The sequence below is a fragment of the Triticum urartu genome, chromosome 1, assembly GCF_003073215.2.
Source record: "Triticum urartu cultivar G1812 chromosome 1, Tu2.1, whole genome shotgun sequence".
NCBI classification, from domain to species: Eukaryota; Viridiplantae; Streptophyta; class Magnoliopsida; order Poales; family Poaceae; genus Triticum; species Triticum urartu.
Window position 1 is genome coordinate 508191314 of NC_053022.1, and position 17913 is coordinate 508209226.

The 17913-nt window shown below is 43.4% G+C and overlaps 2 protein-coding genes across 4 annotated transcripts; one reads left to right on the forward strand and one right to left on the reverse strand.

Moving 5' to 3' along the window:
- Nucleotides 1-60: 60 nt before the first annotated feature.
- Nucleotides 61-8951, reverse strand: LOC125523441 (acylamino-acid-releasing enzyme 1). Of its 3 annotated transcripts, none has more exons than XM_048688477.1 (18): nt 8778-8951; nt 8036-8211; nt 7626-7938; nt 7302-7523; nt 6989-7213; nt 6580-6654; nt 4313-4451; nt 4064-4215; nt 3895-3977; nt 3688-3809; nt 3501-3579; nt 2575-2743; nt 2145-2205; nt 1917-2039; nt 1013-1210; nt 790-858; nt 430-506; nt 61-345 (listed from the first exon to the last, which is right to left on the reverse strand). In XM_048688477.1, the coding sequence occupies exons 1-18, from the start codon at nt 8927-8929 to the stop codon at nt 279-281; spliced, it is 2502 nt and encodes an 833-aa protein (XP_048544434.1). In that variant the 5' UTR covers nt 8930-8951; the 3' UTR covers nt 61-278. The 3 variants fall into 3 exon arrangements, with proteins under 3 accessions (XP_048544434.1, XP_048544447.1, XP_048544441.1); XM_048688490.1 differs by having other exon boundaries at nt 8036-8247; nt 8736-8945; XM_048688484.1 differs by having other exon boundaries at nt 8736-8944.
- Nucleotides 8952-9033: 82 nt separating this feature from the next.
- LOC125523463 (pentatricopeptide repeat-containing protein At5g08510-like) lies at nt 9034-11399 on the forward strand. The gene has a single exon (XM_048688501.1). The coding sequence runs from the start codon at nt 9066-9068 to the stop codon at nt 10647-10649; it is 1584 nt and encodes a 527-aa protein (XP_048544458.1). The 5' UTR covers nt 9034-9065; the 3' UTR covers nt 10650-11399.
- The last annotated feature ends 6514 nt before the right edge of the window (nt 11400-17913 follow it).

The window sequence follows — 17913 nt, forward strand, 5'->3', positions numbered from 1 at the left end:
GGGATTAAAGAGAAAGGAACTTTTGCAGTGGAGTAGCAATGACAGATCCAAGACTCCCAGTGAGCTCTAAAATGCATCAGCTTTCTTTTTGGAATCACAAGTTCTAATCCATACCAGTACCATTAAAGTAGCACCACAAGTTCACACAAGATATTATTTACAAGAGCTGCCAGTCGAACACTATTTTCATGGCACAGGTTCCTGTGACCTAAATTACAACCATTTATCCACCAGAATGAAAAATACAAGGAGATCATGGTGTTTAAGAAGCCCAATGCTTATTTGCTCATGTACTTCTTGAACCAAACCCCTATGTTGAGGAAGCTCTCAAAGTCGGACTGTGGTCTGAAAAGAAAGAAAATTTGATTTAGTGAAATGTTTGGACACATGCATAGTAATCGTAGCAAGTAAATTTAAGTTTGGACAAACTTGTCAAGTCCATGAATATCTTCTGGGAAGACAATAATTTTGGTGTCGACTCCCCTCTCCTTCAAAGCCCTTGCATACTGAAAATGTTGCAACAACCGTTGTTAAGTATAAATTGAATTGAGCTGTGCAGCATGAACAGCTCAACGATGATGGTCATGGGGTTTCTTTCATGAAAATGATCTGAGCTGTCCAAACACACACAAAAGTAGTGGAACTAATTCTATTATACAAGGGCTTGAAAGCAGCCTCATGTACCCTGTTTTTTTTATGAAAGCGCAAAGCTTGCCGAATCTATTAAACAGAATAGGATCTACATAATCATGTGTACTTTGAAAAGTACACAGTTGCACATGGATGTACCTGTAGGCCATTAGAAACAGGAACACGGAGATCTTTTGCTCCGAGAAGAAAGAGTGTTGGTGTCTTAACCTGCAGATGTGATAATATATATTGTCAAGCAATTGGTTTCTGATAAAAGTGTCCTGGCAGTCTCTTCCTTTGCACACATAAACCTGAACCTTTTCCTCAAGCAAAGATTTCAGAAATGATTTTCATACGAATGTGAAACCGACTAATTATTTACCTTGGAAATGTGTGATATCGGTGATTTCTGGTAAAACTTTGTAAGAGTGTCTGCTAAAGGAGACTCTGTAAAGCAGTTTTTCCCTTCTTTTCCATAAACCTCCAGAAAGCACCAATCAGGGATATCAGTGGTACCGACCATCAATTGTAAGTTACACACTGGATTTCTGGCAGCTGCAGCAACAAATGTTTCTGGAGCCTGCATTCCAAGAAATGTACCCAAGTCAACAATATTCTAGATCATAAAAGATAATGACTAACATCATGTGATATATGAACTCTATGTGCCTTGAGCTTTTTAAGTTCTGGACCGAGTTCCCAAAGGCAGTACGCCAATACTAGTTTCCTGTAGGTTTTGGCAGTGAAATGATCTACGCTAACATCCAAACTCAAATTGTAGGGATTGGCCAGGCGTCAGAGCCTGTGGGTTATCCTGCCTCAGCACCTTAGCCATGTGTGTTGAGCATGTTGTAATAGCGTAGCCCGGGCCTTGTAACTAAAACTCTTTTTTATCGACGCATCAAGACACAAAGCTATTGTATTTTCTCAAGTCTCAACTTGTAGATTTCAACAAGAAAATGTCAATACGTTAAAAGGAGAACAAGGGCATTTCTGTATGGACTATTCTTTAGTACTTGAAGCAAAAATAGGCTAGAATTGGTTAAATCACCACAACTCAAGTGTAAGAGGAAAGAAAGGCTGTAGCTTCAGTTTGCTGAATATTGATATTCATCAGAATTCAATTTGCTAATGAAATCTGATTATCCAACTGACAGACGTTGAATTGCATGGTAAATTCCGTTGAGAATATAAACTGTGAGCAAACAAAGTAAGCACAAAAAGACCGATAAAAGAAGCAAGCGCCTAGAGAAATAATTAAGAAGAAAGAAGGCAGTCAGAAAAACCTGGCCGATCAAATGTGTTGTCAAGAAACCTCCATGTGAACCTCCAACTACAGCTACTCTAGATGCATCTATTAGTCCTCTCTTTTTGACAAAGTCCAAAGCTGTCAATACATCATTCACATCCTGTTCATGAGCATTTAACCAATTGCACATAAGATCACAGATCGGTCATGATAATTTTGACATCTAAGGAAAATTATCTTAAACATGGAAGTAAATTAGTAGCACCTGAGAACCAATATTTCCAGGAAGAGATTGCAATGCTTCTTCTCCAAACCCCAACGAGCCCCTAAGCAACAGAGTAGTGTGTGCAGATATTCCGTGTTAGTGTGATGCAAAACTAGTTAACATTCAAAATACAGAACCATGGAACTCAAAAGGAGTTAGCAGCATGCGTGCATATGTTCGTAGTTGGATTAACTAGAAGCGTGCCTTATAAGCATGGCACTGCCATCTCTTTGGATTAAGAGATGGAATAACAAATCTCTAGTCCCCTAAGCATCACCATACATTCCTCCTTCGGCCGTTGATCTCCTTCCCCTAGAGCTGTTCTAGCCCAAAGCATCACCATATGATCTCCCGCTTGACGGATACCCCATGATGAAACATGGTTCATGACAAATCATTTACAAGATATACTCGTAATTTCAAGGCTCACCTGTAATTTACAACAAGCAGGTTATATCCCTGTGCATATAGAAAGGCCAAGGATCTCGAATAGCTTGATGGGTAGACTGAGTGAGGGCCACCATGAAGAACAACAATCGTTGGACTACTTGCTGAATCCTTGCCAGACACAAAAATAGCCTCAAAGGGGAGATTAGCGCCTGAATAGAGAAAATATAACATTATCAAGTGAGAGAAGGCAAGCAGAGAGAACTCAGTGTTGACAACAAATTACTACGAATGGAAGAAATGGTGGTCAAAATGAATAAAAACAATTGAAATTTGTTAACATGGCAGTGAGGTGGAATGCATGTCTGCCGAAATCACTTGTGAAACCACTTGAGGGTGAAAAGTGGACTGTTTCAATAGTTCAAGGTTGCATTTTCAGAGTTCAGGGTTGAAAGTGGAGTTTTTCCGACTGAAACAATTAGAGCTTACTAGTCCAACATATACAGTTAAGTGTTTGATCGAATTGTAAAGTGAAATGCTGGGTGAATAAGAATGGCATTCATGCATACTAGTCCAGTGAAGGTTTTGAAGGAGAAAATATCAAGGCATTTTAAAAGTAGTGGTAGCAATCTCGATAAAGGATTTCTTAGAAATTGCCTATTATGAGCCCAGCAGATAACCAAAATAGAAGTTGGACTATCATGAACTTTACAATCTTCTCTTCGATCAAGCATTCCAGTGAATCATTTATTTAATACAACACAGTTATGTCATGGCACACACACAAATCACGATATATATGTATATAGCATTCTACTCATTGCAGTAAAAAGAGAATCACTACAGAAAGAAATAAACAGAAGAGTATTAACTTCATACGAAGTTACAAAAAGATAATAAAATTATAGCAGTTTTCTGTAAAATTGGTGAGCAGTAAAAGGCATATGTGGTGTTGAAGTTGTTGCATACCATCTGGAAGTTTATCAGAAGGATTGCTGACTGGGATTTTGATTACACTGAACTTATGATCGGCTAACAATGAGCTGACCTGTGAAATATACATCATAGAAATGTGTAGTTTGCGCCATCAAATCTTCTGTGAGAATTCAGGAGTAGTGGCAAAGGATGGACTGAAAATATTGTGTTTAAGTTAAACCTTATCAGATGGCTTCGGAAATGGAGATGGAATTTCCTGCCAGTCCCACTGGCAAGGCTTGTCTGTGTGAGAATCTTCAAATCCATAGTACATTTGAGGCAGCGTTACAAGGCTGCTGGAAACTGGAAGGAAGAAGGCACATAAATATGGAAATTTAGCTGATGGAAATATGAAGTCTGCTTTAAAACCGTAGGAATTTAGGGTTACCTGCAAGAATGTTATTATTGTCAAGTGCGAGAACGTTCCAGGAATAATCTGAATCCTGCGGACTAACTCTTGAGACTTCGCCGCTGTGGAGGGACACAGTGAATTCACGGACAAATAAACGAGTTAGCCAATGAGTTTAACAATAGAACAGGTAGATGTGTGTAGTTACCTCGCAACGTTGATAGAAAGTATTACTTCCTTGCTTCCCCAAGCAGAAGATAAAATCATAGTCCGTCCATCAGAAAGCCATGGAAACCGAAGTAAGCCAGAGCAGTACATCCCAGGGAAACACCCATCTTGAGGGCTCATTACAGTGGGTACCTAAATAATAACTAATGTATTAAGCATTTGATATTGGACATCCAGCACTTCTTATGCAAAGGTATATACTTAAGGAAATGGAACGGCATCATTATACCACATCAGAAACACTGAGGCTCCCCTCTAGTTTGCCGTCGGTAGGCCAGTCAATTTTATGCATTGAATTTGTGGCATTGTGTGCTCCACTATCCACAGCACTCTTTGCTGAGATGAACACAAGATACTTCCCATCCGGGCTGTGCAATAAAAGCTCTCATTATTAAGCATTACAATGTATTGATAGCGTAAATGCATCAGAAACTTGACATAACCATTCTTGCATAATAATAAATAATAATAATCAACAAAAACTGTTTGCGGTGCACAAAGATTCATACTACTGAGGCCAGGTTCTACAGCAACAAGGAAATGTTGATGATGTTGATTTGGCATGGCCATATTATGTATTTTCAAATTAAAATTACACCAAACAGGGATTTATTGTTGTTTGAATAGTGACAGGCAAGTCCCATTACAACTCATTAAAAGACAATCACATACACTCACTAATGTGCATGGTCCATCTATTGGTGTGGCTTGCATTGGGAAAAGGAGTGACATAGTGTTATCAGTGTAATTTCTAACCATATGTCATGCACATGTTGGGTGGCAGCATGGCAGTAGACGTGCGTCCGGTTATGGGCCATCAAAACCACATATACAGGAGGCCGGTAACCACAACCCGACAGGTTGCTGGAGTTTTCTTAGCGATTTTATTATTAGGGATATGATCTTTTTCAGTCCTGATTCTATCTTAATTAGTTGGAACTTGAAATCGATGATTGCTGGGGGAATCAGTCCCTAAAACGGAGCCCCAAATCAGTGTTAGCTGTGCTCTTGCTACTAACACTAAGCTTGAACAAGAGAACCCAGAAGAAGATGGATAAAATCCTGAGGGGCTTCCTTTGGGCGGGCATAGCGCCCGCGAAGAGAAGCCACTACCACGTCAATTGGGTCAGGGTATGCAGGCCCCTCCGCTTGGGGGTTTGGTTGTTCCGGTCCTTGCCAGGGTGGCGATGAGCCTCAGGATCCGATGGTTTTGGACGATGCACACCGACCCCTCCATCCTCTGGACCTGCAATTTTCCTGGGATGAGCGCGATTTGTCTGCCGCATCCACCAAGATGGCAGTTGGCGACGGAGCATCTGCCTTATTCTGGGAGGATCAATGGATTGACGGTCATGCCATTTCTGGGTTTGTGCCTGAGCTACTGCTTCTGGTCTCAGGGTGCACTAGGAAGCGGCGGAGGTTAGACGCCCTGACAGATCCCCATTGGATCTCGGACATTAGGGAGGCCTCAAGTCTGCCGGTCTTATGACAGTACATCCATGTCTGCCGGATGGTGCACAGGCCTGCAGCTTCCCACCTCGCCGGATGTCCTCCAGTGGCGCCAGACCCTGGATGGACACTTCCAAGAGCTACTACGACGCTCTCTTCTAGAGAGCAGTCAGCTCGAGCGCTTGGAAGCAAAACTGGAAGTCATGGGCTCCCCCAGGGATTAAGTTTTTTGTGTGGCTTAATTTTCACAAGACCGTTGTTGGACTGCCGACCGACCAGCGCATCGAGGCCTGCAGCATACACCTTGTAGAGTATTATGTGACCAGTCGGAAGAGACGATGGCAGTGGCACATCTCCTCACAGGCTGCTCCCTTCCACACACGGTGTGGCATGAGTCCTGGACACGATCGATGGCTTGTTCAGCCGTCACGTGGGATGACTTCGTGGACTGGTAGCAGGAAACTTGCCTCTCCATCCAGACCTTTGCCGGAAGGGCGCGTCCTCTGGATCATGCTAGTGGCATGATGCATATGGAAGCATCGCAACACGATCATCTTCGGCGACGCCCGTCTCAGCCAAGCTAGCCTCGTCGAGGCGATCGGGGCGAAAGCCAGGGATTGGGTGATGGCAGGCGCGAGGGGTCTTTGCGGCGTTGCTACCGGCAGAGGCGGCGACTACTTTTTAGTGCGTTGTGTTGTATCACTGGGTGTGCCCCTCACTGGGTGTGCCCCTCTACGGGCTAGTTCAAACTCTTCTTTCTATCCGTGAACTGAAACACAAGGCTTTTGCATTTTTTCGAAAAAATATTGCCCCCCCCCCCCAGCCATTGTCATTCGGTTCTCCTTTACACGGTGTTTATCCATGTTATGTACTAACACCGATGATCAAAAAATGCTGGCCTAAAGAATCTTAACGCAAAAGAGAAAATAAAGAGGAAAATCTAGCAAAATTTAAAATATGCAGCAGTGGATCTGTTGTTACTTCCAATACATCTAGTTGATCCTTGTGACATAAATTAACACCATTGAACAATGGAAGTCATCCTACCTGAACCGTGGGAAAAAAGCACTACTCAAGTCTGCTGTTAACTTGACCAGAGCTGCAGTATCACCCTTATTGGAGCTGTTACAAAATAGAAACAGGTAATCAGAAAATAAAATAACCTTTCTATGGAAAAATGAAAAAATGATCTGTGCTTAGAGAGCCATGCTGCATATAGCATAGTCTTTCCTACAACTAGGATGATGAGGAAGTAAAAAAATATGTGACCAGTCTTGTTATCTTGTACAGAAAAGATCTTTCAACATATATTTGATGCAAGTCTTTAAGGTAAAATAGGAAATAAAAAACATCAAAAATCAACATGAATTCTTCAAATGTATAAAAAATGTGCATCTGGCAACGGGTAAGAACAGAAAAATGAATAATTAATGTTACCAAGGACAGATATGCTCACTCAATTGATGGTTTGTCAGCTTCTTCCTTGAAAGGATCAGCAGCAGCATACAGAGCACAAGGTCTGTTATAGCAGTATTTGATGCCAAGTTTCCTTGGTGTCTCTTGGAAACCATTATCATCTGACCATGCCACAAAAACCAAACTATATGAAGATGATGGAGCCCAAATCACCTGGCCAGCACTTAATGATCTAGGTATACCCTTCAATGCTCGTACTTCACCACTGCAGCGGAAAGTTTCCTCAGAACACCACAATACAGTATATTGTAAACTTTCTCGAATTTATATTTTCACGTCAGCCAGAAGCATACCTAGTGATGTTAGCGACGAACAAAGCAGGTATCCTTTTGTTACTATAGGTTTCTCCCCAGTTATCTTCTGTATCCCCTTGTCCCTTCCAGCTCCTGTAGTCCTTTTGAGATGAACCTTCCTTCCTGTAACCTGAATCATTGAACTCTGGCTTTGGTTGGGGAGGCTCCTCAGCAACATAAGCTATAAGGGTCTCTTCCTGGTTCCATGAAATCCCTTCAAACCTACATTCATAGCAATGCAAAGCGCATATCAGAGTTACAAAAGCAAAATGAAGAAATGCACGATGTCGCAAAAAGGAAAAACAAAAGAAAGATGAAATTTACCATCCATCAGCGTACAGCGACCCATGAACAGATCGTGCAACATGTATTTCGTTCTCCAACTGACAGGGCCCCCAAATCTCTAATTTTGTAGGGGAGTCATCATCCTCAGCATTCCGTACTAGCAGAAGCTTTTCTCCGGACGGTGATGGAACGACTGCTGACACCCCGCTCATTTCAACCGGGAAGGGAGACCACTGGAAACTCGCCGACTTTGAGGAACCTTTTGAGATGTGAGTATTTAGAAGGAAACTCCTCTTTTTGTTGGCCAAAAGATCCGACTGGCTAACAGAAACCATTGCCCTGGATGCGTTTTCTTAAAATTAAACAACCAAAAAGAAGAGTGAGAAATTTGAATTTGACAAGAAGTGGATAAGATAAGTGGATATACATACAACAGTAACCGTCCATACCATCTTTGGAAGTGAAGACCCAAGCCTTGCCAATGCTGGGTATCTTGACAAATTCTTGCAACAGCTTGGACTGGGAAGCGTACTCATCCACCATAGAAGGGTCCATCCCTGAAGGCAATCCTTGCGAGGGATGGGCAGAAGCCATGGCTTTTGAACGCCAAGATGTCTTGCTGTAGCTGTGTAGTGAAAGCGATTAAACCAGATGGAACTGGCTGCAGAACCCAAAGTGAACCGAATAGGAATAAGACGATGAGGCAGACTGAGATCCTGAGTGGGTCACTATCAGTCAACTCAAAAAATTAGCATCTCTACTACATGCACAGTTCATGTCCAAGGCATGGACTGTCAGTCAAAAACAAAAACAAAAAAATCGAACTCGCAGGCAGGTCTTGCTTTTTATCGGCCAAAAGGATTCATTGGTTCAGGACCCTATTGCTTCTGTTCTAATTCTAATAATATACAGTACTAGCATATTTTGTTTCTGAACCGGAGGCAAAGATCTACACAAGAATTAACACTAACTGGAGCAAGTTGAGGACTGCGGTGCCCCTATAGTTTGACAGAATCATGGGTATCAACAGAAACAAGAACTATCTATATGTACATCAGACTGCAAACAGACAGTAGCAATCCAAGAACGCATCCTTCTGAAGTGCATCCAAGACAGCACAAGAAGAAGAACAAAAATCCAAGAACGCACCTCACCCTGACCCCCCTCCCGAAAGAAGATTCTGGGAGTCACCTGCGCCGCAAACAGGCCGGAGCACGAGCACGAGCAGATGAGGAGGCACAGCGGAATAGATTCGCGGCGGTGGCGACGGGGCAGGAGGAGTAGGAGCCGCGGATTCCCGAGGATACTACGGCGACCAGCATTGTAGTGGTTGGATTTGGCATATCGTCTGGCTGCTATTTTGTTTATCCGATTACACCCCGGTGTGTTTCATCATTTACGATTTGCCCCCTCAAGGCCTCAACGTGTTACGGTAAGTTACGGTTACGGGGCTCGCGCGCCGTGGGCCCAGTCAGTCAGATGATGCACCCGCTTGCCCTGTCCTCCAGCTCGCTCCTCCGCCTCATCAAGTCGCTCTCGCCGGCGGCGCCGGGGGCGCTCCTGTCGGCCGCCGCCATCCACTGCCTCCTCCTCAAGCCGGGGCTCCTCCACGCCGGGGCGCACCTCCCCACGTCCCTGCTCACGGCCTACGCCGCGCTCGGCCGCCCGGCCCACGCGCGGGCTCTGTTCGATGAAATGCCCGACCAGGGCCTCGTCGCGCGCACCGCCATGGCGCGGGCGCACGCGGCGTCCGGGCAGCCGGCCCAGGCCCTCCGGGTGTTCCGGGGCATGCTCGCGGACGGCCTCGCCCCGGACAACGTTGCCCTGGCCGTCGTGCTGGCCGCGTGCCACTCTCGCACGCTGGCCGCGGGAAGGATGGTCCATGCTTTCATCGTCGTCAGCGGCATCGAGCCGGACATGTTCGTCTCTACCCAGCTTGTGAGAGTCTACGGGGAGCACGGGGAGCTCGCGGTCTCCAGGAGGGTGTTCGACGACATGCCGGCGAAGAGTGCCGTCGCCTGGAACGCCATGGTGCATCAGTATGTCAGGAATAGACATGTGGAGGCTGCGTACCAGCTCTTTCTTGCCATGCCGAGGAGGGATGTGGTGTCGTGGAACACGGTGATAGCAGGGTATTGCCTGGTCGGCCGGTGCAGGGAGGCGCTAGGCTTGTTCCGCCAGATGGTGTCTCCGTCCTCATGCCCGGTGCACCCGAATGGGCCTACAATGTCCACTGTCCTTGGTGCCTGTGGAGCTGCAGGGTGTTTGGAGACTGGGATTTGGGTCCATGCGTATATTGACAAGAATCGGATGAATCACAATGGCACACTGGATAGATGCTTGATAGACATGTACGCCAAATGTGGAAGCATTGACACGGCCTTGCAGGTGTTTGAGAAGGCACCTGGGAAGAGGGACCTCTACTCATGGACAACAGTGATTTGTGGACTAGCGATGCATGGTCGTGCCGCTGATGCCTTGCGGATGTTTCACATGATGCAAGATGGTGGTATGCGCCCTGATGATGTTACTCTCGTCGGGGTCCTGAATGCGTGTGCACATGGAGGGCTAGTGGACCAAGGCCTTGACTACTTCTACTCCATGCAGGAGAAATATGGAATCACACCCAAGATTGAACACTATGGCTGCATGGTCGATCTTCTCGGCCGCGTCGGGCGATTGGCAGAGGCATATAGGATGATAAAGACAATGCCAATGAAACCTAACATGGTGATATGGGGAGCCTTCCTGAGCGCATGCAAAGTCCATGGCAGCTTGGAGCTTGGCGAGATTGCGGCGGCGGAAGTTACCAGGTTGGATCCGGATGACCCTTGGGCAAGGGTGATGATGTCCAGCATGTACGCAAAAGCCCAGAACTGGAGCGGCCTCGCCAGGGAGAGGAGGGAAATGAACAGCCTGCGGATGAAGAAAACTCCAGGGTGCAGCTCGGTCGAGCTTGACGGTGAGGTGCATGAGTTTGTGGCCGGTGGCAGCCAGCATCCTCTGCATGCTGAGATTTGTACTGTGCTGGAGTGTGTTGAGGCGCAGTCACATACAGGTTGAGGCACGCAAAGCTCTTGTGCTGGGATTTTTTGCAGGTGGAGCTAAGGGTGAAAATTTAATGATTTATTGAGCCTTTCAGTATGGTGGTGCTGAGCTCTTTCCTTTGTGAGCCAGCATACAGAGGAGGGCCTAAGAAAAAAAATTCAGTTGGTCATAATGCGAAGAACTCATGAAGTTAATAAGCTGCCAGCACCGAGTAAATGTTGAAGCTGTTGTGGCCATTGTGCACTTCAATTCAGAATCCCGTTGGTAAGCTAAGAATGCCTGAGCTGGAAGCCTGGAAGCGGAGTTGAATATCCTACATTCTTGCACCAATGTTGTTGCATCAGCCAAGCCGTGGTATTGTCAGTGGATATCGCCAACCAATCATCCCTGTCATCAAACCAAACACAACCTAACTGTATATCGCGACGCACACTCATGACTTAGTGTGTCATGGTTATCGAGATGGAGAGGGCGCCACAATCCTAGTCGCAGGAATTATTTGCTATGAACCGGAAAAGTTTGTTGATGGAAAAAATAATACTGTCTAGTGGATACTGACGAATTATATGGATTCTTTGCATTGCTGGCAGCTAGCATATTGTCATCTATCAAACAGTCAGATATTTTGTCCAATCGTGATGTGGCGCGTGTGCGCCTATGCAATTTGCCCTCTGCGCCCCCTCGTCTGTTCGTGATTTTTTAAATAATGTTGATAGCTTTCAGAATAATGTTTGTCACATTTAAAAATGTTTATGCGTGTAAACTAATCTATGTGGCATTTTAGAAAATATTTATACAATGTAAAAGAATGTTCATGTAATTTTAATAAAATGTTTCGTACCATTAACAAAATGTAAGTTACATTAAAAAAATGTTCACGCAATTCAACAAATATGTTTGTGACATTTAAAAAGAAATTGTACAACGCAAAAATTGCTAGCATGGTTTGAAAATATATTTCAATCACTAAAAAATGTTTCAATGTGTGTTTGGAAAAACAATTAACACATATTTGAAGACAATGTTCAAAGCATGTGTTGGAAACAAAATGTTAATCATGCATTTAAAAAATATTCACATAATACAGAAACAATGTTTCATATATATAGAAGATTTAGATATACACAGAAAATGTAACATGTGTATGAAGAAAAGTAGACACCAAAACATATATTTGAGAAAATGTTGATCATGTATTTGAAAAAGTTTAAACATGTATGAAAAATGTTATATATACGAAAAAAATTACAATGTGAAAGACAAAGAAAGAAATGAAGAAATAAAGAAAAGGAAAAGAACGCCGATGCAAAACAGTGAAAATACCGATAAAAAGTCACAGAAAGAACAACTAGCGCGCAGCTATAGTATTGGGCCGGCCAAATAGCGTCGTACTGTAGGCGAGACTTATTAGGAATCAGTTCAGGCGATACATAATGGGCGCGGCCTGCCATTATCTATTTACTCTTCTAGCGCCGATTACTTCCTAAAAAAAACGTGGGTTTCGGTAGATAGTGCACGCCCACTTCCAACGTTACTGTACAGTGAATTAAATGGGTCGGCCCTTTTTAGCTACTCCCAACGAATTTGAATAAAATTCCCTGAGGTTGTTTTGGCTGGTTTCCCTCTATTTTTACTTTGGTTTTGTTGGTCGGTTTCTATTTTACTTTTTATTTTTAGGCTTTTTCTTCTTCTTTTAAATTTTTTCTAATTGAGTTTTGATTTGTTTCTTCGGAATGATTTTGGGAAGCTTATGGTCATTTTCATATTTTGTTTTCATTCCTATTTTTTGTTTTTCATTTGCTTTGTTTTACTTCTTTTAATAGTACTTTTAAAAATAAAAACATATGTTAAATTCATGAACTTTCTTTAAATTTCGTAAAAACAATTCAAAATTGCAAACTTATTTCAATTCGATGATTTTTCAGATTAATAATCTTGTTATATTCGTAATCTTTTGCAAATTGGTGAACCTTTTCAAATTAGTGAACCCTTTTTAAATTTGTAGATGTTTTTTAATTTGAAAACCAGTAAATATTTCTCTTCTTTATAACAGAGCAATATGAAAAAGAAAGGCGAGCAAAACAAAACAAAGCGAGCGCACGCACGTTTGGGCAGTCAGCGAGCAAGCGAAAGGACATGTCCACCCTAAGAGTGAGCAAGCCAGCCACAAATGGGCCACAACTTGCGCGATGACCGTTTTAGCGTTATGCGTTGATTTGGCACCGGAAGCGCTGATTAGGAGGTCTTGCACGGCTATGTCTCGCTTTAAGCAAACCGGGTAGCTACTCGCCGAAGGAACTACTGTATTGGGCCACCCCAATTTGCTTTACTTCATTTATTTATTCTGTTGGTTTTATTTCATATTTTATTTAAAATACATTTACTGTAAAAATTAATTAATTAAAATTTTAAAAAATTGTTAATCACGTCTTTGAAAAAATGTTAAAGTTGCGCAAAATATTTGTTCTTGTAACTTCTAAAAAAGTTGGTGACCTCTACAAAATGTTCAAGCATTTCAGAAATGTTACATGATTTTTTTAATATTTCTACAATGTAATTGTTTTTCCGAATAATATAGAGAAAATGTTTCATACAAAGAAAAAAATGTGCATGCATTTAAAAATAATATTGGTAACATTTTGAAAATTCTTTATAGAATTTTTAAAAGTATTTGTTAGTTAAAAAGTGTTTAATGCCATCAAAATGTTTTGGTGGTTGCCTTTGTACGTTATCGCCTTGTCTTGGTGCTTCTTGTGGATAGCAATAGGGCACACATTTAGACGCGCCTCCAAGAAAAATAATATAAATAACCGGTCAATTGCAGGATGACGCACGCTTGCCAAAGAAACAATAACAAGTAGTAATAAAAGTCAAATCAAGGGCAGCAGGAATTAAGCAGGAATTTCATAGCAGAGAAACACCGAACAGATATAAGTAAGGTTGTATAATTAAGCAGGAGCTTTGATATAATTAAGCTGTAATTAAGAACAAGTAGCAAGATTTATTCATTTAGTTAAATACGGTGAAGGTGCCTCAACTTGTCTTGCGCGATCAGTTTAGTGCTTAAAGTTGTAAAATACATGAAACTGGTGCTTGAACTTATCTGACTATGCAAATACGGTGCCTTCATTCGTATCCAGACGTATGTCCAGCCTGCGTGGCGTGCCCACATGCCGGTGGCCCACCCAGACATGAGATTTTTTTTAGAAAACCCCTATTTAATCACATATAAAAGCCTCACAAATTGACATATTGTGTTTCACGCACAGGCTGTCCACCAGGCTATACTGTGGCTAGTAGATATAGACTAGGTCAACTTTATATATTGCGTTGCAATGCAAAATGTAATTTTGAAGCACCGACACATTGTGCTCTTTTTCTGAAAGTCAAATAAACGGATTTCTACAGCTAAAAAACTCCGGACATTTTTTGTACATGAACACATAGAAGTGAATATATCCATGTGATTTTTTTATCAAAATCTGTATTTGTTTGTGAGAGATACAAAAAGGTAAAATAAATGCAAAAATCAGCTTTTTTGCCTGATTTGTTTTCTTCTTTTTTGCAGGGTATAATATAACAAAATTTCAAAAAAAAAACTTCGAAGTCACCTAGAGCACCTGCATACATTTTTTGTGAAATTTTTAAAATTTGTATGAAACTTTGAAGTGCCAGTTTTACAAATTTTAAGAAAAAACATGCTCGGTGGCCACCGTGCTTTGGTTGCTATGTACCTCTCAAAAAAATTCAAGTTCTTTTGTTATTATTTTTCATATTATTTTTACCATTTTAAAAGAAAATTATAAGAACAAAATACAACTGCCATTAACTTCAAGAAAGTGTTAGTGCATTTGAAAAATGTCAACATGTTTTTGGAAAATGTTTCACATGTATTAGAAAATTATAAGGCATTTTTGAAAAATGTTTGTCATGCGTTAAAAAAGTTTACAACATGTATTTTTAAAAGATTTCAACGCGTGTGAAAAATTTATTGTGTAAATTATCCTTACATTTATACAAACACAGTTGACATTTTTTATTCTTAAATTTAGACAATAATTCCTAATATAGGTTAAAATATTTAAATACACATAAATTAAGTTCATGTCTCCCTCTTCGAAGTACAATAATGAAAATGAAAAAATATTTAAAATATAAAATAATAGCATATTGATAATTGTATTTTTCATATGGGAGTTGTATAGCATTATAAAACTAAATAGGAACTTGGAAAAAAAATAAGAAAATTGCAGAGCGCTACATGGATTGTATAGCTTTCTAGGTAGGAGTTGAATTTGAAGCATAGTTCGGCCGCCTGGCCAGATCGTGCCGTTGTTATGGAGTTTTTTTTTCATGTTATTTCTTGCTATCACACAGTGTATTTGATGGCTTTTATTTCTTGCGAGTTTGCTCCCGCACAGGTTTAACTAGTCACCCCACGTAACCCACGTGTGCCTGGCCCACCACCTCCCTTTCCTTTTTTTCTCTGTGGCTCTTTTCTTCCTCCCGCCCCTTCCTTGTTTTTTCTCCGCACGAGCACAGGAGGCGACCACCACGCTATCACACACACCCCGTCTCTACGCCATGGCGAGATGCTGCAACTGCCAACTGGTACGTAGCGGAGCTGGAACCACACCCTGCAGAGCTGCAACCGTGTGCCAAAAAAATTAGGAGCCCATTGACGCACTAGACGTCCTTTTTGCTGCAACCATCGACTTCTCGAGCTTCAACCAGTGTATGACAGAGCTGGAACCGTGCCCAACAGAGCTGCAACCTTGGGCAGAAGAAGCTGGATCCCGCTTACGCACAGGTCTTTTTTTGTTGCAACCGTCTACATTTTTTGCTTGAAGCAACCGTTCATGGCGACTTTCTTTTTGCACGGCGGCGATGAATGCTACAACCATGGGTCGATGAAGCTTGCAACCGATGCCAACAAATGCTATAATCGTTTTGATAGAAGCTGCAACCAGAACGACGCCCGGCGATGATGATGCTACAACCACGTCATTTTTTGCTGCAACCTACCACGGAAAAAGCTTCAATCATAGATAATAAAGATTCAACCGTACGTCAATTTTGTTACGACCGGTGATGCTTTTTTGCTACGTCCATTCAAACAGGCAGACAGTTTGATTTTGCTCCCACCAGCGAAGTTTTTTGGTACATCCAGCAAGGCGGGCTACGCCCTTGCGACGGCGGCGACCAGGATTTGCTGCAACCGTCTGTCATTTTTGTTACGACCGGTGATGCTTTTTTGCTACGCCCATTCAAACAGGGAGACAGTTTGATTTTGCTACCACCAGCGAAGTTTTTTGGTACATCCAGCAAGGCGGGCTACGCCCTTGCGACGGCGGCGACCAGGATTTGCTGCAACCGTCTGTCATTTTTGTTACGACCGGTGATGCTTTTTTGCTACGCCCATTCAAACAGGGAGACAGTTTGATTTTGCTACCACCAGCGAAGTTTTTTGGTACATCCAGCAAGGCGGGCTACGCCCTTGCGACGGCGGCGACCAGGATTTGCTGCAACCGTCTGTCATTTTTGTTACGACCGGTGATGCTTTTTTGCTACGCCCATTCAAACAGGGAGACAGTTTGATTTTGCTACCACCAGCGAAGTTTTTTGGTACATCCAGCAAGGCGGGCTACGCCCTTGCGACGGCGGCGACCAGGATTTGCTGCAACCGTCTGTCATTTTTGTTACGACCGGTGATGCTTTTTTGCTACGCCCATTCAAACAGGGAGACAGTTTGATTTTGCTACCACCAGCGAAGTTTTTTGGTACATCCAGCAAGGCGGGCTACGCCCTTGCGACGGCGGCGACCAGGATTTGCTGCAACCGTCTGTCATTTTTGTTACGACCGGTGATGCTTTTTTGCTACGCCCATTCAAACAGGGAGACAGTTTGATTTTGCTACCACCAGCGAAGTTTTTTGGTACATCCAGCAAGGCGGGCTACGCCCTTGCGACGGCGGCGACCAGGATTTGCTGCAACCGTCTGTCATTTTTGTTACGACCGGTGATGCTTTTTTGCTACGCCCATTCAAACAGGGAGACAGTTTGATTTTGCTACCACCAGCGAAGTTTTTTGGTACATCCAGCAAGGCGGGCTACGCCCTTGCGACGGCGGCGACCAGGATTTGCTGCAACCGTCTGTCATTTTTGTTACGACCGGTGATGCTTTTTTGCTACGCCCATTCAAACAGGGAGACAGTTTGATTTTGCTACCACCAGCGAAGTTTTTTGGTACATCCAGCAAGGCGGGCTACGCCCTTGCGACGGCGGCGACCAGGATTTGCTGCAACCGTCTGTCATTTTTGTTACGACCGGTGATGCTTTTTTGCTACGCCCATTCAAACAGGGAGACAGTTTGATTTTGCTACCACCAGCGAAGTTTTTTGGTACATCCAGCAAGGCGGGCTACGCCCTTGCGACGGCGGCGACCAGGATTTGCTGCAACCGTCTGTCATTTTTGTTACGACCGGTGATGCTTTTTTGCTACGCCCATTCAAACAGGGAGACAGTTTGATTTTGCTACCACCAGCGAAGTTTTTTGGTACATCCAGCAAGGCGGGCTACGCCCTTGCGACGGCGGCGACCAGGATTTGCTGCAACCGTCTGTCATTTTTGTTACGACCGGTGATGCTTTTTTGCTACGCCCATTCAAACAGGGAGACACGTTTGATTTTGCTACCACCAGCGAAGTTTTTTGGTATATCCAGCAAGGCGGGCTACGACCTTGCGACGGCGGCGACCACGATTTGCTGCAACCGTCTGTCAATTTTGTTACGACCGGTGATGCTTTTTTGCTACGTCCATTCAAACAGGCAGACAGTTTGATTTTGCTACCACCAGCGAAGTTTTTTGGTATATCCAGCAAGGCGGGCTACGACCTTGCGACGGCGGCGACCACGATTTGCTGCAACCGTCTGTCAATTTTGTTACGACCGGTGATGCTTTTTTGCTACGTCCATTCAAACAGGCAGACAGTTTGATTTTGCTACCACCAGCGAAGTTTTTTGGTACATCCAGCAAGGCGGGCTACGACCTTGCGACGACGGCGACCACGATTTGCTGCAACCGTCTGTCATTTTTGTTACGACCGGTGATGCTTTTTTGCTACGTCCATTCAAACAGGCGATGTCTGCCTGGGTGCCCAGCGTGCATGTCCAGTTGTTGCATGGGTCGTGCTGTTACCGGCGACCGGCACCACCACAGACGCGGACCTGCTCACTGGAGCTGCAATCGTCGCCACAGGAACTGCAACCGTGGGCGCATGT